The sequence below is a fragment of the Macaca fascicularis genome, chromosome 15 (genome assembly GCF_037993035.2).
Source record: "Macaca fascicularis isolate 582-1 chromosome 15, T2T-MFA8v1.1".
NCBI classification, from domain to species: Eukaryota; Metazoa; Chordata; class Mammalia; order Primates; family Cercopithecidae; genus Macaca; species Macaca fascicularis.
In genome coordinates, this window is record NC_088389.1 from 18,844,764 (window position 1) to 18,868,768 (window position 24,005).

Consider the following 24,005-nt stretch of genomic DNA (forward strand, 5'->3'; position numbering starts at 1 on the left):
CTTGTCAGTGAGACAAGTTAGGAACTTTCTACTTTTGGCTAAAAGAAACATACTAGGAGGATCCAGGTCAGTGTTTCTTAACTTTGGCACTACTGACATTTTAGACCAGATAATTCTTCCCTGTGGTGGCTGTCTTAGGCGTGACAGGATATATACACGACATATCTGGCCTCTACCCCTAGAAACCAGTAGCCCGCCCTACCCCCAGTTGTGATAACCCAAAATGTTTTCAGATATGGCCAAATGTCTCCCAGGGAGGACCTTTGGAGGACCTTACTGGAGGACCACTTAATCTAGGTGACTTGGGTTCTAAGCCTGGCTCAGCCACTGACTCTCTTGTGACTTTATTTTTAAAAATTTTTCTTTCCTATTTTTTTTGAGACAGAGTCTCACCCTGTTGCCCAGGCTGGAGTGCAGTGGCACGATCCCAGCTCACTGCAATCTCCGCCTCCCGGGTTCAAGCGATTCTCCTGCCTCAGCCTTCTGAGTAGCTGGGATTATAGATGCCCACCACCATGCCCAGCTCATTTTTGTATTTTTAGTAGAGATGGGGTTTCACCATATTGGCCAGGCCGATCTCAAACTCCTGACCTCAACTGATCCGCCTGCCTCGGCCTCCCAAAGTGCTGGGATTACAGGCGTGAGCTACTATGCCAGGCCTCTTGTGACTTTAGGAAAGTCACTTTCCCCTTGATAAACCTGAGTTGCCCATTTGGCATAGCTGTTCTCTGAAGTCTCTTCCAGCTTTGACATTTAACAAGTTAAAAATTGTACGTGTTACCAACAATTGTTTTTATTCTGTTGTTTTCAGATTATGCTAAAAGTTAAAATTCCTATTTTCTATGATGTCAGCAAAGTTAAATGGTAATCAGTATAATCCAAATGTACTGGAATTATAATTGGATATATGTACACACACACACACACACACACACATACACATGAACATTTATATGTACATAAATAAAATAAGCTTTGGCTACTTACCAGGATTCAGGACTTGTAGACAATTTCGATTTCCTGATTGGTTGGCACCTCCAAATACCCAGATATGGTCAGATGTGCAGGAGGGAATGAAGCTAGCATGTTCATAGCGGGGCAAGAGGCCCTTGCAGGTAACTAAGTCCCACTGGTGTTTTCCTGGAAAACATTTCACCCAGTTCCTAGATTGGGGCTGCCAACTGTTATACTGGTTGGCACACTTGGGGATGGTTGTGAGAAGATGGCCATAAACATCAATGAATCACTTAAAGGGCATGTTGTCAACCTCCAGAAAGTTCTATAATAGATACTTAGGGGGCTGTCTGCCTAGCCCATAGACCCTGTTCTATGGAAACTGTCCCCACTTTGTCAACCACAAGGGTAGATCCCAGATGATATGTTTGTACTACACTTTGACTTTGTAGCTTTAGCTGATTGGGTTGAAGGTAGCCAATGAAACCAGAATGAGCCAATCAGATCAAGTGCTTCCACTTTCTCATGATCCTGGGCTCTACTTCCTGTCCTTGAATTCTTTGAAACACGCCTGTATCGGCCAGGTGCAGTGGCTCACGCCTGTAATCCCAGCACTTTGGGAGGCCCAGGTGGGTGGATCACGAGGTCAGAAGATCGAGACCATCCTGGCCAACATGGTGAAACCTCGTCTCTACTAAAATACAAAAAAATTAGCCGAGTGTAGTGGCATGTGCCTGTAGTCCCAGCTACTTGGGAGGCTGAGGCAGGGGAATTGCTTGAACCCAGGGTTATTTTACTTGGTTAACCAAGCAGAGGTTGCAGCAAGCTGAGATTGTGCCACTGTACTCCAGTCTGGGAAGACAGCAAGACTCCATCTCAAAAAAAAAAAGAAAAAGAAAAAGAAAGAAACATGCCTGTATCTGACTAAATAAATTCCTTCTTTTTCCTGTGGTTTAAGTGGGATTCTGTTACTTGCAAATAAATGATGGCTGGCTAAAACAAGTTCACAGAATAATAATACCTAACCTTGGCCAGGAGCAGTGGCTCATGCCTGTAATCCCAGCACTCTGGGAGGCCGAGGCAGGCGGATCACGAGGTCACGAGATCAAGACCATCCTGGCTAACAAGGTGAAATCCCATCTCCACTAAAAATTAGCCAGGCATGGTGGCGGGCGCCTGTAGTCCCAACTACTCAGGAGGCTGAGGCAGGAGAATGGCGTGAACCTGGGAGGCGGAGCTTGCAGTGAGCCGAGATCTCACTGCACTCCAGCCTGGGTGACAGAGTGAGACTCTGTCTCAAAAAACAAACAAACAAACAAAAAAAGCCTAACCTTTATTATTAATAGTAGTTATTTCACTGGGTTAAGCAATTATACAATACCTTTACAGGCATTATCTTGTTAGATCTGAAGCAAGTTATTATCCCTACTTTATAGGGCACGGAGGTCCAGATGGTTGAGATGGTGTAGCCAGGGTCACCAAGCTATTAATAGGTTGCAATAAAGACGTAACTGAACTAATTTAATGTAATTGAGGACTAGAAGTGATTTAATTTACCTTTGAATTTTTTTTTTTTTGAGATGGAGTCTTGCTCTGGAGCAAGGAGTACACTGGCGCAATGTCAGCTCACTGCAACCTCCGCCTCCCAGGCTCAAGCGATTCTCCTGCCTCAGCCTCCCGAGTAACTGGGATTACAGGCGTGCGCCACCATGCCTGGCTAATTTTTGTATTTTTAGTAGAGATGGGGGTTTCACCATGTTGGCCAGGCTGGCCTCGAACTCCTGACCTCAAGTGATCCACCCGCCTCGGCCTCCTAAAGTGCTGGGGGATTACACTTCGTCCAGCCTACCTTTGATTTTTTTTAGTGCAGGGAGTAGAAATTCAAATGCCTAGGCAGGAGTAACAAAGACTGTGGCAAACTGGAGAAAAAGAGCCCTCTTGATAGGTGGCAGCTCAGTTCCAAATAATTGTTGCCATGTAGACAAGCAGGCCTAATGACGTTAGATTTTCCAACATTATCAAGAGAAGCCAAACCATTTAAATGTCTATATAGATTTCTGCATGATTGGTTGGTAAACAATTTAAGATTAGGCTGGGTGTGGTGGCTTATGCATGTAATCCTAGCACTTAGGGAGGCCGAGGTGGGTGGATCACTTGAGGTCAGGAGTTCAAGACCAGACTGGCCAACATGGTGAAACCCCATCTCTACTAAAAATACAAAAATCAGCTGGGCATGATGGCACGCACCTGTAGTCCCAGCTACTTGGGAGTATGAGGCAGGAGAATCACTTTTTTTTTTTTTTTTGAGACGGAGTATCGCTCTGTCACCCAGGCTGGAGTGCAGTGGCTCGATCTCAGCTCACTGCAACCTCCGCCTCCCGGGTTCATGCCATTCTCCTGTCTCAGCCTCCCGAGTATCTGGGACTACAGATGCCCGCCACCAAGCCTGGCTAATTTTTTTTTGTATTTTTAGTAGAGATGGGGTTTTACCGTGTTAGCCAGCATGGTCTCAATCTCCTGACCTCATGATCTGCCCGCCTCGGCCTCCCAAAGTGCTGGGATTACAGGCGTGAGCCACGGTGCCTGGCCCAGGAGAATCACTTTAACCCAGGAGGTGGAGGTTGCAGTGAGCCAAGATCATGCCACTGCGCTCCAGCCTGGATGACAGTTTGAGACTCCATTTCAAAAAAAAAAAACAAAAAAAAAACACCTTAAGATTAAAACAATCTGGAAATGTTACGTGGACCTAACAAAATACGTAAGTGGGCCACCATTGTTCAACTTCTGCCCTTGTGTAGAGCAAAGAATAATGGTTTCTTTATTTTATTTTATTTTATTTTATTTTATTTTATTTTATTTTATTTTATGTTTTTGAGACAGAGTCTTGCTCTGTCACCAGACTGTAGTGCAGTGGTGTAATCTCGGCTCACTGCAACCTCTGCCTCCCAGATGCAAGTGATTCTCCTGCCTCAGCTAGGACTACGGGCACATGCCATCACGCCCAGCTAATTTTTTTTGTATTTTTAGTAGAGACAAGGTTTCACCATGTTGGCCAGGATGGTCTCCATCTCCTCACCTCATGATCTGCCTGCCTCAGCCTCCCAAAGTGCTGGGATTACAGGCATGAGCCACTGCACCCAGCTAATAATCGTTTCTTATTAGCAGGTTCATTCATTCATTCATTCATTCATTCATTCAAATACTTACAGAGCACCCACTCTGTTGTAAGCCCTGTGGTAGTGTCTGGGATACAATGATGAGGAAAACATGCTACCTGTTTCTAAGGAGCTTATGTTCTTGTGGGGCAGATGGACAGGAAACAATCACATGTGATAGGGCTGTGAAGGCAGATAGGATAGAAGAGCACATGAGACTATGGACATACAGAGTCATGTAGTGCCTGAACGAGTCCAGAGGTAACGGGAAAGGTTCCTGGCAGAAGAGACATTTAATCTGAAATCTGAAAGATATAGAGTAGCCAGATGATAAGAAAAGGGAAAAACATTCCTAGCAGAGGGATCTGTGTGTGCAAAGGCATGGAGGCCAGAGAGCTCAAGCCGTGTTCAAAGAACTGAAGGACATCCAGTGCAGCAAATGTGCGTTGGAGAGAGCCAAGAAATGAGGTTGGGGCCGGGCGCAGTGGCTTACGCCTGTAACCCCAGCACTTTGGGAGGCCGACGCAGGCAGATTACTTGAGGTCAGAAGTTCGAGACCAGCCTGGCCAACATGGTGAAACCCCATCTCTACTAAAAATACAAAAATCGCCGGACGCGGTGGCTCAAGCCTGTAATCCCAGCACTTTGGGAGGCCGAGACGGGCGGATCACGAGGTCAGGAGATCAAGACCATCCTGGCTAACACGGTGAAACCCCGTCTCTACTAAAAATACAAGAAAATTAGCCGGGCGAGGTGGCGGGCGCCTGTAGTCCCAGCTACTCGGGAGGCTGAGGCAGGAGAATGGCGTGAACCCGGGAGGCGGAGCTTGCAGTGAGCCGAGATCGCGCCACTGCACTCCAGCCTGGGGCACAGAGCAAGACTCCGTCTCAAAAAAAAAAAAAAAATACAAAAATCAGCCAGGCTGGTGGCACGCACCTGTAATAGCAGCTTAGTGGGAGGCTAAGACAGGAGAATTGCTTGAACCCGTGAGGCAGAGGTTGCTGTGAGCCAAGATTATGCCTCTGCACTCCAGTCTGGGTGACAGAGTGACACGCTGCCGCAAAAAAAAAAAAAAAAAAAAAAAAAAGGCCAGTGCGGTGGCTCACACCCATAATACCAGCACTTTGTGAGGCTGAGGTGGGAGGATCACAAGGTCAGGATTTGAGGACCAGCCTGATTAACATGGTGAAACCCCGTCTCTACTAAAAATACAAAAATTAGCCGGGTGTGATGGCACGCACCTGTAATCCCAGCTATTCAGGAGGCTGAGGCAGGAAAATTGCTTGAAACCAGGGGGCAGAGGTTGCAGTGAGCCGAGTTCACGGTACCACTGCACTCCAGCCTGGGCCACAGAGCAAGACTAGATCTAAAAAAAAAAAAAAAAAAAGGTGAGGTTGAGAAAGGTCTGAAATACGGAGTGACCTGGTCAGATTTGTATTTTAGATGATATTCGCTGGCTAGGTACAGAAAATATACTGTATAGTGGGTAAACTTGGAAGCAGGGAGACGGGTGAGGAGGCTATTGTAAGTCTAGTTGAGAGACAACAGTGGCTTGGACTACAGTAGCAGCAGTGGAAATGGACAGACATGGATAAAGATGAGAGATATGTGGGTTGGAGAGAGCCAAGAAATGAGGTTGGGGCCAGGCGCGGTGGCTCATGCCTGTAATCCCAGCATTTTGGGAGGCCGAGGAGGACAAATCACGAGGTCTGGAGTTCGAGACCAGCTTGGCCAACATGGTGAAACCCAGTCCCTACTAAAAATACAAAAGATTAGCTGGGAGTAGTGGTGGGCGCCTGTAATCCCAGCTACCCAGGAGGCTGAGGCAGGAGAATTGCTTGAACCCAGAAGGCTCAGGTTGCAGTGAGCTGAGATCGCGCCACTGCATGGCTCCAGCCTTGGCAACAGAGTAAGACTCCGTCTCAAAAAAAAAAAAAAAAAAAAATTAGCTGGGCATGGTGGCGCATGCCTGTAATCCCAGCTACTCAGGAGGCTGAGGCAGGAGAATTGCTTGAACCTGGGAGGTGGAGGTTGCAGTGAGCGAAGATCGTGCCACTGCACTCCAGCCTGGGCAATAAAAGCGAAACTCCATCTCAAAAAAAACAGATAAGAGATAAGTAGGGCTTAGTGATATATTGGATATGTGGATAGAATGAGTGGTGGTAGTAATCAATGTATCCTATGGAAATATTTGATGAATAAATGGCTGGACAACCAAGGCTCCATAAGGGTTCTCTTCCCCTAAACAAGGAGGTATTGGTCAGATGACTGTGTGCCAGGAACCTGCTGAGAAACCTTAGGGATCTGTCAGTGATGTTCATTTTTTCTTCTTTCTTTTTTTTTTTTTGAGACTGAGTCTCGCTCTGTCGCCCAGGCTGGAGTGCAGTAGCACGATCTTGGCTTGGTGTAACTTCTGTCTCCGCGGTTCAAGTAATTCTCCTGTCTCAGCCTCCTGAGTAGCTGGGACTACAGGTGCCCACCACCACACCCGGCTAATTTTTTTTGTATTTTTAGTAGAGACGGGGTTTCATCATATCGGTCAGGCTGGTTTCAAACTCTAACCTCAGGCGATCCGCCCGCCTTGGCCTCCCACAGTGCTGGAACTAGAGGCGTGAGCCACTGGACCTAGCCCTGGCCATTTTTTCTTATAGGAAAACCCTGCTGGTGTTTTGAGGAATGCCCTGCTAATGGCTAGCAGCACACAGCCCTGTTCTCTGGCCACAGGGCACGTACTCCGCAGCTCTGGTCTTACCCAGATCCATGGCGTGCACGTCTGAGAAGCTTCTGTTTGGATTTGCTCCGCCAACGATGAAGACCTTTCCTGTCTTGGCATTACCAACTGGGGGTAAATACGAACAGCTGTGGCCAACTCGAGCACAGGGGCTGTCACCAGGGAGAGTCAAGGTGTACCTGCCAAAGGAAGGATGTATTCAGGAGGCCTGAGCACAGAATAAACGCAGTAGTGTGTTCTTTCCATTCCTCATGAAATATTCACCAGAATGAAGGGTCTTTTTTTTTTTTTTTTTCTTTTTGAGACGGAGTCTCGCTCTGTCGCCCAGGCTGGAGTGCAGTGGCCGGATCTCAGCTCACTGCAAGCTCCGCCTCCCGGGTTTACACCATTCTCCGGCCTCAGCCTCCCGAGTAGCTGGGACTACAGGCGCCCGCCACCTCGCCCGGCTAGTTTTTTGTATTTTTTAGTGGAGACGGGGTTTCACCATGTTAGCCAGGATGGTCTTCATCTCCTGACCTTGTGATCTGCCCATCTCGGCCTCCCAAAGTGCTGGGATTACAGGCTTGAGCCGCCGCGCCTGGCCCCAGAATGAAGGGTCTTATGCAGACACTTCAAATTGTACCCAACAAAGCAGCACTTCTCCAATTAATAATAGTACCTCCCCTTTGCACATAGTCTTTGACTTTTCCATTTTGTCACTGTCTTCATCTCACAGTTATCTGGTAGGAATGCACTGGGCTATATTTTTCCCCATTTGGTAGATAGGGAAACTGATCTCCAGAAATGTTCAGTGATGTGTCTTGGCACAGGATGGTGGCTGTGAACATGGTGTGTGAATTCAGACAGATCTGGTTCAAATTCCAGCTCAGGTACTTCCTCGATGTGTGACCTTTTGGAAGTCACTTAACCTTTCTGAACTTTAGTTTACTCATTTGTGAAATGAGGACAGCAATAGTTCTTACTGCAAAAGATCATTATGAAGACTAAGACAAGACGTCAAAACAGGGCAGTGAAGGACTCAATAAATGGTGGCGAGAGCTTTATGTGCCACCACATGGGAACCAACAGCCCCGGGGCTCTTGCCACAAGCCAATGATTCCTCCCCATCAAAAAAATTATCCAGAATTTACTGATTTCAGAGCTTTTCCAGATTACTCATAAAACTCAATCTGATGGAAGCCAAAGCTAGCACTCTGAAAAATCACATACAGGATTTGGTCATTCCATTCTCTCTCTCTCTCTTTTTTCTTTTTTTTGAGATGGAGTCTCACTCTGTTGCCCAGGCTAGAGTGCAGTAGTGCAATCTTGGCTCACCATAACCTCCGCTTCCTGGCTTCAAGCGATTCTCCTGTCTCAGCCTCCTGAGCAGCTGGGACTACAGGTACACACCACCATGCCTGGCTAATTTTTGTATTTTTAGTAGAGACGGGGTTTCACTATGTTGGCCAGGCTGGTCTCGAACTCCTGATCTTGTGATCCACCTGCCTCAGCCTCCCAAAGTGCTGAGATTACAGGCGAGAGCCACTGTGCCCAGCCAGAGTCTCTCTATATTTTTTTAAGTAGACACAGGGGTCTCGCTATGTTGGCCAGGTTGGTCTTGAACTCCCAGCCTCATGCAATCCTTCTGCCCTGGTCTCCCTAAGTCCTAAGATTATAGGGATGTGCCCACTGCACTCGGCCCATTCCACTCTCCACAGTGACTCTGAATGCTGACTGAGAAAACACACTTCAAGCTTCCTGATTGGAAAACAAATTTCTGTAGCTGTTTTTCAGGCCCTGTCTTATTTGACCTCTCTGGTGTTTGGGACTCCCTTCTTCTTGTGCCTTTCTCCCAGCCTGGCTTTCCCACATCCCTTCCTTTGGTTCTGCACTCACCTTTCTGGCTGTCCTTTCTGCTTCTTTCTCCTACTCCTTCCCTACCAGCCACCTCCTGACTCTCAGTCAACCTTGAGTTCTGTTTTCCTCAGTTTACATTTGCTTACCTGATTAATGTTATCTGTAGTGATAACTTCAATTACCACTCATCTATATATTCATCAGTGGTGGCCAAATCTGTTTCCCATTCAGATCTCTATTCTGATGTCACTTAATCTACACAAAACCCCTTTGAGGGCCGGGCGCAGTGGCTCACACCTGTAATCCCAGCACATTGGGAGGCCGAGGCAGGCAGATCATGAGGTCAAGAGATCAAGACCATCCTGGCCAACATGATGAAACCCCGTCTCTACTAAAAATACAAAAATTACCTGGGTGTGGTGGTGCGCGCCTGCAGTCCTAGCTACTCGGGAGGCTGAGGCAGGATTGCTTGAACCAGGGAGGCGGAAGTTGCAGTGAGCCGAGATCGTGCCACTGCACTCCAACCTGGCGATAGAGCGAGACTCTGTCTCAAAAACAAAAACACAAACACTCTTTGAAGATAACAGCTGTTACCATCATCTGAGTTTTACAACGGAGGAACTGAAGCTTAGGAAGGTTGAGTAATTTATCCCAAAAGCACACGGCCATCCAGAGATGGTGGATATTACAAAAAAAAAGTCCCTGCCTTGATAGGCCTTACAGACTAGGTGGGAAAAGAAACATTAAACAGTTTCACAACTATCTATTTCACTTCAATTGTGGTAGAAAGGAGTACAGAATATATAGCATGAGGACATGCATGTCTTAGGAGGGTCTCACCCTGTAAGGAGCCAGGGAGATAGGGTGATCGGAGAAGGCTTCCTGAAGAAGCACCATTTGGATAGAGATCTGAAGTATGAGTAGAAATTAGCTGGGCAGGCCAGGTGTGGTGGCTCACACCTGTAATCCCAGCACTTTGGGAGGCTGGAGTGGGAAGATCACCTGAGCCCAGGAGTTTGAGACCAGCCTGGGCAACATAGAGAGACTGTGTCTCTATTTAAAAAAAAAAAAAAAAAAAAAAAAATTAGCTGGGCATGGTAGTACATACCCATAGTCCCAGTTACTTGGGAGATGGAGATGGGAGGGTTATTTGAGGCCAGGAGATCGAGGCTATGATGAGCCACAATTGTACCACTGCATTCCAGCCTGGGTGGCTAGCCACAGAGGAAGACCTTGTCTCAAAAATAAAATAAAATAAGCTGGGCAAAGAGAGGGACGAAAGGTGGAGGGAAAGAGCAGTCCGGGCGGAGAGACCAGCATGAGTAGCTCCTGAGTGGAACAGTGCAGGGCAGAGTAAAGAAGAGAAAGAGAACAAAGGAACAAGTCATGGGATTTGAGGTTGAAAAAACAGGCAGAAACATTTGGCAGGGACCATTGGGCCAGTTTAAGAAATCTAATTTTTTGTTTGTTTGTTTGTTTTTGAGACGGAGTCTCCCTCCCTCTGTTGCCCAGGCTGGAGTGCAGTGGCACCATCTCAGCTCACTGTAGTCTCCACCTCCCAGGTTCAAGCGATTCTCCTGCCTCAGCCTCCCGAGTGGCCGGGATTACAGGCATGCACCACCACGCCTGGCTAATTTTTCTATTTTTAGTAGAGATGGGGTTTTGCCATGTTGGCCAGACTGGTCTCAAACTCCTGGCTTCAAGTGATCCACCCACCTCAGCCTCCCAAAGTGCTAGGATTATAGGCATGAGCCATTGCGCCTGGCCAGGAGTCTGATTTTTTTTTTTTTTTTTTTTTTTTTGAGACGTATTCTTGCTCTGTGGCCCATGCTGGAGTACAATGGCATGATCTCAGCTCACTGCAACCTCCACCTCCCGGATTCAAGCAATTCTCCTGTCTCAGCCTCCCTAGTAGCTGGGACTACAGTCATGTACCACAACGCTGGCTAATTTTTGTATTTGTAGTTGAGATGGGGTTTCGCCATATTGGTCAGGCTGGTCTCGAACTCCTGACCTCAGGAGAGCCACCCGCCTTGGCCTCCCAACGTGCTGGGATTATAGGCATGAGCCACTGTGCCCAGCCCAGGAGTCTGATTTTTATCTCAACACCAATAGGGAGGTACAAAAGGGTTTTAAACTAGGAAATGCCATGATTGGCTATATTCTGGGTACATAGCAAGACAGATGCATGGAAGCCAGACTGGAGTCTCTCCTTCAAGGTCCTGTTGAAGAACTGCCACCTCTCTACAGCCTTCTGTGGGCCCTACCTTAGAGCAGATCACATTTCATCACCATCACCTGCTTAGTCTGTAGTCCCCAGTACACAGAGACTATTTACAATTCTACCTCCCACACAGCACCCACACCCACACAGCAGCTGCCCCCATCAGGCCAATGTTAATTGTTGAATAAAGGGTTGGTTGAACAAACAGCCAAGAAACAGTGAAGCCAGTTTAATCCAAATCTAATTTCCTAAAAATCTTAGAAATGAGTCAGAGCTCGGGGGAAGACACAGCATTGGAGCTGACGATGCCAGATGGTCAGTGCCTTACTCTTTCTGGTAATGGATTTTAATAAAATTAACATCTGCTCTGTGATAATTACTGCCCCCCTATCTTTCCTCTGAAGACCTGCTCAGACAGTTTGAGTCTAATTACCAGCAACTGCAGACGGTTTCGTCTCTACCCTTTTTTGTTGATGATCAAATATGTTAGTAAACTACTTATAAATGAAACAAAAACTCATGCTTTTCTGTGTCTGGATCCTTCGTTACAGACCATGTTGCTTTCCTGGGCTTGTCTCCAGGTTCCAAGACTGGCAACTGCTTCATGGTGTCCTATGCATAAGAAAGAAAGGCACTTTTTAGACACTTATGATGATCATCTTAATCAATTCAACCTCCTTTTTAAACCTTTCCTGTTGAATGTACTAATTTCTAGGGCCTGACTAATTTGAATAAGCACCACCAACTTTTCATCTTTATTTTTTATTTATTTATTTGAGACGGACTTTTGCTCTTGTTGCCCAGGCTGGAGTGCAATGGCACGATCTTGGCTCATGGCAATCTCTGCCTCCCAAGTTCAAGCGATTCTCCTCCCTCAGCCTCCCGAGTAGCTGGGATTACAGGCATGTGCCACCATGCCCAGCTAATTTTTGTATTTTTAGTAGAGATGGAGTTTCACCATGTTGGTCAGGCTAGTCTCGAACTCCTGACCTCAGGTGACGCACTGTGCCTGGCTGATGTATTTATTTTTATTCTTTTTTTTTTTTTTTTGAGACGGAGTCTCAGTCTGTCGCCCAGGCTGGAGTGCAGTGGCGCAATCTCGGCTCACTGCAAGCTCCGCCTCCTGGGTTCACGCCATTCTCCTGCCTCAGCCTCCAGGTAGCTGGGACTACAGGCGCCTGCCACCGCGCCCGGCTAATTTTTTCTATTTTTAGTAGAGACGGGGTTTCACCATGGTCTCGATCTCCTGACCTTGTGATCCACCCGCCTCGGCCTCCCAAAGTGCTGGGATTACAGGCGTGAGCCACCGCGCCGGGCCTTTATTTTTATTCTTATTATTTTTTTTAGATGGAGTCTCACTCTGTTGCACAGGTTGGAGTGTAGTGGTGCGATCTCTGCTTACTGCAACCTCCCTCTCCCTGGTTCAAATGATTCTCCTTTCTCAGCCTCCTGCATAGCTGAGATTACAGGTGCCCACCCATGCCTGGCTCATTTTTCTAGTTTTTCTAGTAGAGATGGGGTTTCACCATGTTGGCCAGGCTGGTCACTAACTCCTGACCTCAGGTGATCTGCCCGCCTCAGCCTCCCAAAGTGCTGCGATTACAGGTGTGAGCCACCGCACCTGGCGTTATTTTTTATTTTTTAATTTTTTTCTGATATGGAGTCTCACTCTGTCACCCAGGCTGGAGTGCAGTGGCACGATCGTGGCTCACTGTAGCCTCCGCCTTCTGGGTTCAAACAATTGTCTGGCCTTAGCCTCCCGAGTAGCTCATATTACAGGCACCAGCCAAAACGCCTGGCTAATTTCTGTGTTTTTAGTAGATACGGGGTTTCATCATGTTGGCCAAGCTGGTCTCAAACTCCTGACCTCAAGTGATCCGCCCGTCGCGGCCTCCGAAAGTGCTGGGATTACAGGTGTGAGCCACTGTGCCAGGGCAGCAGCTTTATTTATCAATTTATTGAGATGGAGTCTCACTCTGTCACCCAGCCTGGAGTGCAGTGGCACGATCTCGGCTCACTGCAACGTCCGCCTCCCGGGTTCAAGCTATTCTCCTGCCTCAGCCTCCCGAATAAGCTAGGACTACAGGCAAGTGCCACCATGCCCAGCTAATTTTTTTTTTTTTTTTTTTTCATAGAGACGGGGTTTCACTATGTTTGCCAGGCTGGTCTTGAACTTGGCCCGCCTCGGCTCCCAAAGTGCTGGGATTATAGGCGTGAGCCACTGAGCCTGGCCATTTATTTATTTATTTATTTATTTATTTATTTTGAGACGGAGTCTCGCTGTGTCTCCCAGGCTGGAGTGCAGTGGCGTGATCTCCGCTCACTGCAAACTCCGCCTCCCAGGTTCACGCCATTCTCCCGCCTCAGCCTCTCAAGTAGCTGGGACTACAGGCGCCCGCCACCACGCCGGGCTAGTTTTTTGTATTTTTAGTAGAGACAGGGTTTCACCATGTTAGCCAGGATAGTCTCGATCTCCTGACCTCGTGATCCACCCGCCTCGGCCTCCCAAAGTGCTGGGATTACAGGCTTGAGCCACCGCGCCCGGCCTCCTTATTTTTTAACTAAAAATAGAAACGGGGCTGGGCACGGTGGCTCACGCCTGTAATCCCAGCACTTTGGGAGGCCAAGATGGGCGGATCACAAGGTCAGGTGATGGATACCATCCTGGCCAACATGGTGAAACCCCATCTTTACTAAAAATACAAAAAAAAAAAAAAAAATTAGCTGGGCGTGGTGGCATGCGCCTGTAGTCCCAGCTACTTGCGAGGCTGAGGCATGAAAATTGCTTGAACCCAAGAGGCAGAGTGAGTGAGCCGAAATCACGCCACTGCACTCCAGCCTGGCAACAGAGCGAGACTCTGTCTCAAAAAAAAAAATAAATAAATAAATAAAATAAAATAAAATAAAATAAAGAAATAGGGTTTCCCTATGTTGTCCAGGCTGGTCTCGAACTCCTAGCCTCCTAAAGAGCTGGGATTACAGGTATGAGCCACTGTTCCCTGCCCAAAGGACAAAATATTTAAAGAGGCTGAGAAATACTGAGCTCTAGGATAAATCTTGGCCTCAGCATAGCATAGAAAGTAAGGCCTTCTGCTGTCAAGCTTTTTTCCGTGAACTCACCTCCATAATCTCTTGCATTATTGGTTTTTTTGCAGTTCTTATAATATGGCAGGCCTTTTCATAATTTTGTAGCCTATTCTGCTTCCCCTATTTGTAATGTCGCTTCCCTTCTGGGAAATTGGCAAACTCCTAGTTAACCTTCAAAGCCCAGTTCAAAAGTCCCTTCCCTGGTGAAACCTTCCCTGATTTGCCCTTTTCTCTTTCACCCCCTTCCACGTTACTTCCTTCTTCTACCCACTGGGCTCTTAAGGTATTAAGCCACCACCACTGCAGGAATCATTTGTATTGTTTATCTATTTAAAGCTTCTAGACTAGATTCTAGATTAAACTCCACTAGACTAAGTTCCTAGAGGGCTGGGCCTGTCAGATCCATTTCGAGAACCTACCAATGGACCTGGCATAGAGTAGAAGTGGGGGAGTGGCTAGTGAATGAAGAAAGAAAATAGATTGAGAGATGAATGGATAAATCCCACCTGCGGCCTAGGCCGCTGACAACTGTCCCCAAAGTCCAGAGCTCAGTTAGGTTGGCTTCACGTGGGCGGGACCTCCCGCAGCCGCCGCCGCTACCTGCCCGGTAAATCTCATCCCCACGTGGCAGTTCTAGGGGATAGGAGACCGGGTCGGGAGAGAACAGGCTGGTTCGGTCAAAGTGGCCAGGACGGAGCCAGGGAAGGCCTTCTCAGTTCTTTCCACCCGGCTTGGGCCCACTCCCCTAAAGGATTCGGATCCCCTGCCCGAGACTGTAACAGACCCGGTATCCGGGGACCCTAGCCCCCAACCCTCCAGCCCGGGACCGCATTACCTGCGGCGATTTAGGCCAGTCGCGAGCCGTGACTCCGCCCCGGAGGGGCGGGGCTTAGGTCTGGGCCCTCCTCCCAGAACCCGGAAGAGCGTCCGGGCTAACCGCTCTATCCTGCCTGCTCAGTCCCGAGGGCCCGGCACTGCCTTCCTGGGCTGGCGGTGGAGGGACCCCCCCAGACCCGGAGTGGACGCCGGGTTGTGCATTTCTGGGGAACCAAGCGGGTTGGGCCCTCCCTGGGTTCCTCCCTCCCAGAAGGGATAAATAAGCTGGGGCTACTTGGAAACGATTTGCGCAATGCCGGGTTCGGGCGTTCGTTTGGGGAATCCAAATTCCTGCAGCAGCTGATCTACTCCATAACCGGCTAACAGGGCCGGGCGCCACCTCACTCCAGCTTGGGCAACAGCGCGAAAACTCCGTCTCAAAAATAAATAAATAAAAGGGGGCGGTATAACAGTTACATTTCCAGTTACGATGATTGTTAACAGTTTCAAAAGGGGAGAGTTGAGCACGCAATCTGCCTGCGCAGTCTTCGAGCCAGCTCAAGATTTGGTGCTTTGAACAGCTGATTTATTCCATAATTGCCATTTGTAATTATGGCAGGTGCTATGCTGAGCCAGACACCACCACCCTTGGCCTCCAGGAGCATACAGTCTTAAAGAGAGATCAACAAAAAGACAACTAGGGACAATTGCCAAGAGTGCAAGAAATAAAAAGTTCTGGGGAAGTTACTTTCCTCCCGGCCTCAGGGCTGTCTGCTTGTAACCATGGAGCTAATAAGATTTCTGTCATAGGCTGGGCGCGGTGGCTCACGCCTATAAGCCCAGCACTTTGGGAGGTGGAGGCGGGCAGATCACGAGGTCAGGAGTTCCAGACCAGCCTGGCCAACATGGTGAAACCCCGTCTCTACTAAAAATACAAAAATTAGCCAGGCGTGGTGGTGGGTGCCTGTAATCCATGCTACTGAGGAGGCTGAGGCAGGAGAATTGCTTGAATCCGGGAGTTGGAGGTTGCAGTGAGCTGATATAGTGTCACTGCACTCTAGCCCGGGTGACAGAGCAAGACTCCGTTTTGGAAAAAAAAAAAAAGAAAAGAAAAAAGATTTATATCGTAGTTGTGGTGGGGAATACATGACATAATGTAAATAAAAATGATCAGCACCCAGCAGCTGGCACAGAGTTCTCTTTCAAGGGAAAAGCTATTCCTGACTATAAATGAACAATGTCTCTAGATGTATTCATCTACATTATCTTTGATTTAGTTCATAACCATAGGTTCTCTGTATCTTTCCTGAAAATAGAGAGGTGGCTCACTCTCTTATGTCTGTTTCAAAGAACTCCAGTCTCTGAAACTGTCGCTGTGTCCTAGGAAATAGAGAAAACAGCTCAGGTTAGAAACAGGAGCTCCTGGAGCGTAGAGCTATGATAGCTTAGTGGGAAGAGATCAAACATACTTGGGTTAAAATCCAAGCTCCAGGTCGGGTGTGGTGGCTCATGCCTGTAATCCCAGCACTTTGGGAGGCCGAGGAGGGCAGATCATGAGGTCAGGAGTTCAAGACCAGCCTGGCCAACACAGTGAAACCCCATCTCTACTGAAAATACAAAAATTAGCTAGGCATGATGGCTGGCACGCATCTATAATCCCAGCTACCTGGGAGGCTGAGGCAGGAGAATCGCTTGAATCAGGAGGCAGAGGTTGTGGTGAGCCGAGATCATGCCACTGTACTCTAGCCTGGGCAACAGAGCAAGACTGTCTAAAAAAAAAAAAAAAAAAAATCAATCAGGCATGTGTCTGTAATCCCAACTACTCAGGAGGCTGAGGCAGGAGAATCACTTGAACCCAGGAGGTGGAGGTTGCAGTGAGCCAAGATCATGCCACTGTACTCCAGCCTGGGCAACAGAGCAAGACTCTGTCAAAAAAAAAAAAAAAAAAATCCAGGGTCCAGCACTAACCATCTAACTCTGACATTTGGCGAGTCACCCACTCTGAACCCTAGTTCCTCATCTATAGAATGAGGATAGTACTACCTAGTGTGCAGACAGAACTGTTCAGAGGAAGTGCTAATACAGGTGAAAGGCCAAGTTGGTGAAAGGATTCTTTTAGCTACTTGAAACCATAACCAAAATTTATTGACAAAATGGAATTCAAGGTCTGCGGCTCTTTCAAACATATGGAGTCTTTGTGAGTTCCCACATTAGTGGAAAATTCCCCATTGACTGTCTGCCAAAGAGAAGTTTAGGGATATTCAGTCATTCTGCTCTCCTTCAGGAAAGAAAACCAAGACCAGGTTAGCTCTGCCATATGTCCATGTGCATCTCCATGTACATTTCTACTCACAGCTGCAGAATGCTCTGATGTCCCCGATGTTTTCTGGCTAGCTCTGTTTCAAGGTGCCATGCTGGAGTGACACATCAACAAGAAAGAGACAGGGTTTCTCCATGTTGGTCAGGCTGGTCTCAAACTCCCAACCTCAAGTGATTGGCCCATCTCGGCCTCCCAAAGTGCTGGGATTACAGGCATGAGCTACCACGCCTGGCTCTTGCAGGGGCTCTTAAGCAACATGGAAATAAGGTTGATGGAAAATAAACATCAGTTTCTTTTTTTTTTTTTTTTTTTTTTGACAGAGTCTCGCTCTGTCACCAGGCTGGAGTGCAGTGGCGCGATCTTGGCTCACTGCAACCTCCGACTCCCTGGTTCAAGCAATTCTCCTGCCTCAGTCTCCTGAGTAGCTGGGATTACAGGCACACTAATTTTCATATTTTTAGTATCGATGGGGTTTCACCATGTTGACCAGGATGGTCTTGATCTCCTGAGCTCGTGATCCGCCTGCCTTGGCCTCCCAAAGTGTTAGGATTACAGGCGTGAGCCACTGTGCCTGGCCATAAACATCAGTCTCTAAAAAAGAAAAAAGAAAAATATCCAAACAACAACAGTATCTTCTTCCATTTGAATTTTTTCCTCCAGGAAACTCTGAGCAGATTATCTCTTTACTTCTTTTTCCTTTTTTCTTTTTTTTTGAGACAGGGTCTTACTCTGTTGCCTAGGCTGGAGTGCAGTGGCACAACTTTGGCTCACCACAACCTCCGCCTCCTGGGCTCAAGCAATCCTCCCGCCTTAGCCTCCCAAGTAACTGGGACTACAGGCACATGCCATCATGCCTGGCTGATTTTTATATTTTTTGTAGAGATGGAATTTTGCCATGTTTCCCAGGCTGGTCTCAAACTCCTGGGCCCAAGCAATCTGCCCACCTCAGCCTCCTAAAGTGCTGGGATTACAGGCATAAGTCACGGCACCTGTTCTGCCTTTTTTTCCTCCCCTCCCCTCCCCTTCCTCTCTTTCTTTCTTTCTTTCTTTTTGATGGAGTCTCACTTCATCGACTAGTCTGGAGTAGAGTGGCACGATTTTGGCTCACTGCAACCTCTGCCTCCCGGATTCAAGTGATTCTCCTGCCTCAGCCTTCCCAGTAGGTGGGATTACAAGCATGCACCACCACACCCGGCTAATTTTTGTATTTTTAGTAGAGATGGGTTTTCACCATGTTGACCAGGCTGGTCTTGAACTCCTGACTTCAAGTGATCTGCCCGCCTCGGCCTCCCAAAGTGCTAGGATTACAGGCATGAGCCACCACGCCCAGCCTCCTACAATTTTTTTCTAAAGTCTTACATGTTACTTCTTCAGAAATGCCTTTCCTGCCCACATAATACTCAGAGTTAACACTCATATTGCACTCACTCTGTGCCAGACAATGTTTTTGTTTTGTTTTGAGACAGGGTCTCACTGTCACCCTGCTGTTGTACAGTGACACAATCATAGCTCACTGTAGCCTTGGCCTCCTGGGCTCAAGCGATCCTCCCACATCAGCCTTTAGAGTAGCTGGGTCTACAGGTGTGTGCCAGCACCAAACCTGGCTAATTTTAATTTTTTTTTTTTTTGTAGAGATGAGATCTCACTATGTTGCCCAGACTGGTCTTGAACTCCTTGGCTCAAGTGATCCTCCTACCTTGGCCTCTCAAAGTGTTGGAATGACAAGTGTGAGCCACTGTGCCTGGCCTAGACATTGTTTTAAGCCATTTTCTTTTTTTTTTTTTTTTTTTTTTTTGTGAGATGGAGTCTCCCTCTGTCGCCCAGGCTGGGGTGCAGTGGTGCAGTGGCTGGATCTCAGCTCACTGTAAACTAAAGCCTATGAGTATTCTTAGAATCTCAAGAGGAGGTAAGCATTATTATTATCATCTCCATATTGGAGCTGAGAAAACTGGAGTACAGAAAGGATAAATAACTTCCCCAAAATCACACAATAAGTGATAGAGCCTGTATTTGAACTCTGCCCACATGGTGCTAGAATCTACATCCTGTACTTTACCTCCACTGTGTTGTCAATCTAAAGTAGGCCGCTTTATTTATTTTTTTTTTTTTGAGACAGAGTCTCACTCTGTTACCCAGGTTGGAGTGCAGTGGCACTATTTTGGCTCACTGCAGCCTCCACCTCTTGGGTTCAAGCAATTCTCACACCTCAGCCTCCCAAGTAGCTGGGACTACAAGTGCGCACCACCACCCCCAGCTAATTTTTTTTTGCATTTTTAGCAGAGACGGGGTTTCACCATGTTGACCAGGATAGTATCGATCTCCCGATCTCCCAAAAGTGCTGGGATTACAGGCATGAGCCACCGCGCCCAGCCAAAGGTAGACCTCTTCTACTCCATTTTTCTTGCTTATAGTACCTCCTATTTTCCCTTTTGAGCACTAATCACAATTTGCAATTAAATATTTGCTCATCACCAGGCATGGTGGCTTACACCTATAATCCTAGCACTTTGGGAGGCCAAGGCAGAAGAACACCTTGAGTCCAGGAGTTTAAAACCAGCCTCAGCAACATAGTAAGATCTCACCTCAACAAGTTTTTTTTTTTTCTTCTTCTTCTTCTTTTTTTTTTTTTTTTCTGTTGTCCAGGCTGGAGTGCAGTGGCACGATCTCAGCTCACTGTAACCCCCACCACCTCCTGGGTTCAAGCGATTTTCATGCCTCAGACTCCCAAGTAGCTGGGATTACAGGCATGCACCACCATGCACAGCTAATTTTTGTATTTTTAGTAGAGATCAGGTTTCACCATGTTGGCCAGGTGGGTCTTGAATTCCTGGCCTCAAGCGATCTGCCCACCGGGTGAGCCACTGCACCCGGCCTCGACAACAGCAAAAAAACTTAAATTACCCTATGCATTTCTTCATTTGTATCCTTTGTAATATCCTTTATATTAATAATAAAACAGTAAATGTAAATAAATAAATACTGTTTGTCTCTTCCCAGCAGATTGTAAGCCTAATTAGGGCGGGGATCATATCTGTTTTATTCACATCGTAAGCACTGTGTAACCTCTTTTTTCTTTTTTTCTTTGGGATGGCGTCTCACTCTGTGGCCCAGGCTGGAGTGCAGTGGCGCCATCTCAGCTCACTGCAACTTCCGCCTCAAGCAATTCAAGTGATTCTCCTACCTCAGCCTCCCGAGTATTTTGTATTTTTAGGAGAGATGGGGTTTCACCATGTTGGTCAGGCGGTCTTGAACTCCTGACCTCAGGTGATCTGCCTGCTTTGGCCTCCCAAAGTGCTGAGATTACAGGCATTAGCCACTGCGGCCTGGCCAATAGGCACTATATAACTATTAGTTGAATGAATGAAGAAATGAATACTTGTGGGCATCATTCATTTTGTAACAAACTTTAAAAATTTAATTTTACTTTGAAACAATTTCATACTTTCAGAACAGTTACAAGGATAATACAAAGAAGTTCACACAGATATCTCATTAAGGGTTAGCCATTTGTTCACAAAATACACTTTAGAGAGCAAGAGGATTCATTCCAGGAACTCTTGAGCAACAAATATTTATTGAGCGCCTGCTACTATTGGATTACATAACAGTCTCCTAACTGGTCTCTTAGCTACAGCCATTGTACCCCCACCCCTAGTCCCATACAGCAGCTTCCTTTTACTGATTTATTTATTTATTTATTATTTATTTATTTATTGGGACAGAGTCTCGCTCTGTCGCCCAGGCTGGAGTGCAGTGGCGGGATCTCAGCTCCCTGCAAGCTCCGCCTCCGGGTTCACACCATTCTCCTGCCTCAGCCTCCCGAATATCTGGGACTACAGGCGCCCGCCACCACGCCCCGCTTATTTCTTTTTGTATTTTTAGTAGAGACGGGGTTTCACCTTGTTAGCTAGGATGGTCTCGATCTCCTGACCTCGGGATCTGCACGCCTCGGCCTCCCAAAGTGCTGAGATTACAGGCGTGAGCCACAGGGCCCGGCCACCTTTTACTAATTTATTTTTGAGGAGGATCTCGCTCTGTCGCCCAAGCTGGAGTGCAGTGCCGCGATCTCGGTTCACTGCAACCTCCGCCTCCCGGCTCAAGCGATTCTCCTTCCTCAGCCTCCAGAGTAGCTGGGACCACAAGCACGCACTACCGCACCCGGCTAATTTTGGTATTTTTTGTAGCTACGGATAGGATAGAGATCTTTGTCTATTTTGTTCATGAAGTGTTGCAAGCTCCTGCAGCTGTACCTGGCACATCTTTGTTGCTCAATAAAGAGTGCTTGAATAAACGAATGCTGAAGGTACGCTAGTACCAGGTACTGTTCTCAGTGCTGGAGTTACAGCAAAAAACTCCATGTCCTTGTGGGATTCTCATTGGAAGTACGCTTAAGCTTAAGCCATTTTTCCAATCTTGGTCCCGCCATTTTGTTCCCTGTGAGATTTGGGGTAAACTACTTAAAGCCTCCAAGCCTCACTTTCCTATCAATCGTTACGAAGAGTAAATGGAAAAACAGCATTTGTATCGCATTTAGCATAAGAAAACCTTTAATATTTGTTTTCCTTCCTTTCAGATTGGAAGACTGGAGCCTGACATCTCTGCCACAGGCTTAGGCGAGGTTTTCACAGGGACTTGGAAAGGTGCAAACGGCCAGGCTTACCCAACTGTTAAGATATTCTGGTGAAAGAGTGCTTAAAAGAGTTGGAAAAAGAAACCAGTGAGTGGCTAGGACCACCTACTCCGCCGTTTTGCCTCGGAAAAGCCTGGCCGGCTGCCGGCAGGTGGAAGTCTGGAGAAATGGGAGGAAAAGAGGGGAGGTGGCTGTCCACAACTGAAAACTACACATCCCAGCACGCCCCGCGGCAGACGACTACGGGTCCCAGCAGGTTCGCGGGGTGGATCGAAGAGGGGTCTCTTGGGCCCTGTAGCCGGGGTTCTGCCAGAGGGGGCGCCGGGCGTACGGAGGTAGCGGGGAGAAGCGGGTCGAGCTTTAACGGCGCTGCGCAGACGCCACTCACGGGCCGGACGTGACGCAGGGAAAGTTCCGGCTTCGGCCTCCGCCGCTGCCGCCGCCGCTACTACAGCCGCCGCCGCTGCTGTTGCCGCGGCTTGTTATTCCTAAAATGGCGCCGCTAGACCTGGACAAGTATGTGGAGATAGCGCGGCTGTGCAAGTACCTGCCAGAGAACGACCTGAAGGTGAGCCCTGCCGGGGCGGGAGCCCTGTTTGCGGGCTCGCCCCTTCCGGCTGTGGGGCGCCCGGCGGCCCGCCCTTCCTTTCTCCGGGACCCCCGCTGGGTATCCCGTCCCGTCGCGGTGGAGGGCCTGCCCCAGTGCCAAGCGACCCGGTCCGACCCGGCGTCACGCCGAGGGTCGGGGGAGCCGAGTCCCCCGAATGCTGTCCCAGTTGCCTCAGTGGAGATCCCGAGGGATGTCGCGGCCTCTGCCCCAGGGTCGCCCCTTCTGGCCTTCGGGCTGCCCCAGGACCCGCAGCTGTAACAGCTTTGCTTAGAAGACTCGGCTCACCACCCCATCCCCGGGTCTCCCGCAGTCGGAGCCGAGCCCCCGCGGCAGTGCCCTCGGGATGGGGTCGCCACCACTGGAAGTGACAGGAGCGCGGAGTGGCCGGCGTCTGACAGGAGATGCCACCGGCTCCCGGAATGCGGCTCCAATGTGTTTAGGTCTCTGAGGAAGGGGCAGGCGGTGGGCCCGAGTGGTTTGGTACTGACGGGAACGAACGTCAGCTCTTTCTTTGCCACTCCTCCAAATTGCTTTTTAGGATCGTCGGTTTTCTTTTGCTAATTCAGAGGTGAATCCCGTTTTTGAGTATGTTGTTGAGGTTACTGAAGTGGATAAAGTAGTTGGTTCTCAATAAATACAAATACTTTTTCCTTAACCGCTTCTGAACTCAACATTTCATTTTCTTGATTTTCTAAAGGAGGTGAATTCTTTGTTACTCCTGAGTCCAAGTAAGAGTAAATGTATGTATGGGTAAGGAATGGCTTTGGTATACTGCTTTTCTTTTTTAAAAACTTTTTAATTATTATTATTTTTTTAATTGAGATAGAGTCTCACTCTGTCCCCCAAACTCGAGTGCAGTGGTGCGATCTTGCTCACTGCAACCTCTGCCTCCCGGGTTCAGGCGATTGTCCTGCCTCAGCCTCCCGACTAGGTGGGATTACAGGCGCCCACCACGACTTCCCGCTGTTTTGTATTTTTAGTAGAGACAGGGTTTCGCCATGTTGGCCAGGCTGGTCTTGAACTCCTGACCTCAAGTGATCTGCCCGCCTCGGCCTCCCAAAGTGCTTGTATTACAGGCCTGAGCCACCGCGCCCCGCCTAGGGTATACTGCTTTTTTGAAAAGTGTTTCTATGCATTTGCTGAAATCAGAACTTAGGTTTCTAGCAGTGCTTATCAGCTCGTGCTAGTATTTATCCGACTCAGTGTATTCTTTTTTTGGAGACAGAGTCTCCCTCTGTCGTCCAGGCTGGAGTGCGGTGGCGCGATCTCCGCTCACTGCAAGCTCCTCCTCCTGGGTTCATGCCATTCTCCTGCCTCAGTCTCCCGAGTCTCTGGGACTACGGGCGCCCGCCATCACGCCTGGCTAATTTTTTTGTATTGTTAGTAGAGACGGGGTTTCACCGTGTTAGCCAAGATGGTCTCGATCTCCTGACCTCGTGATCCGCCCACCTCGGCCTTCCACAGTGCTGGGATTACAGGCCTGAGCCACCGCGCCCGACACCGGCTCAGTGTATTCTTAAAGAAATATATTACTGTGGGTTTTGTTTTATTTCTTCTTTGTACAGTAAGTTGATACTTAACATCAGTCAACAAGTATGCATAATATTTGAGGCCACACATGGTGTTATGAATGTGCCTGAAT

At 48.1% G+C, this 24,005-nt stretch overlaps 2 protein-coding genes across 8 annotated transcripts in view; one reads left to right on the forward strand and one right to left on the reverse strand.

Annotated features, from left to right (window-relative positions):
* RABEPK (Rab9 effector protein with kelch motifs) overlaps nt 1-14,858 on the reverse strand; it is a 31,467-nt gene extending 16,609 nt beyond the window's left edge. For 3 of the 6 annotated variants that reach the window (XM_074016579.1, XM_074016578.1, XM_045372628.3), the window contains exons 1-3: nt 14,823-14,858; nt 11,454-11,512; nt 6,862-7,019 (exon numbers count right to left, since the gene is read on the reverse strand). In XM_074016579.1, coding sequence (XP_073872680.1) covers nt 6,862-7,019; nt 11,454-11,506 — 211 coding nt within the window. In that variant the 5' untranslated portion in view covers nt 11,507-11,512; nt 14,823-14,858. Of the gene's footprint in view, nt 1-987; nt 1,141-6,861; nt 7,020-11,333; nt 11,513-14,822 lie in introns of all 6 variants that reach the window. The other 3 variants (XM_045372627.3, XM_005582212.5, XM_074016577.1) reach the window with 2 other exon arrangements.
* Nucleotides 14,859-22,169: 7,311 nt separating this feature from the next.
* The window catches only part of PPP6C (protein phosphatase 6 catalytic subunit), a 48,139-nt gene continuing 46,303 nt past the window's right edge, over nt 22,170-24,005 (forward strand). For both annotated transcript variants that reach the window (XM_045372624.3, XM_045372625.3), the window contains exon 1: nt 22,170-22,321. In XM_045372624.3, coding sequence (XP_045228559.1) covers nt 22,247-22,321 — 75 coding nt within the window. In that variant the 5' untranslated portion in view covers nt 22,170-22,246. The remainder of the gene's footprint in view (nt 22,322-24,005) is intronic.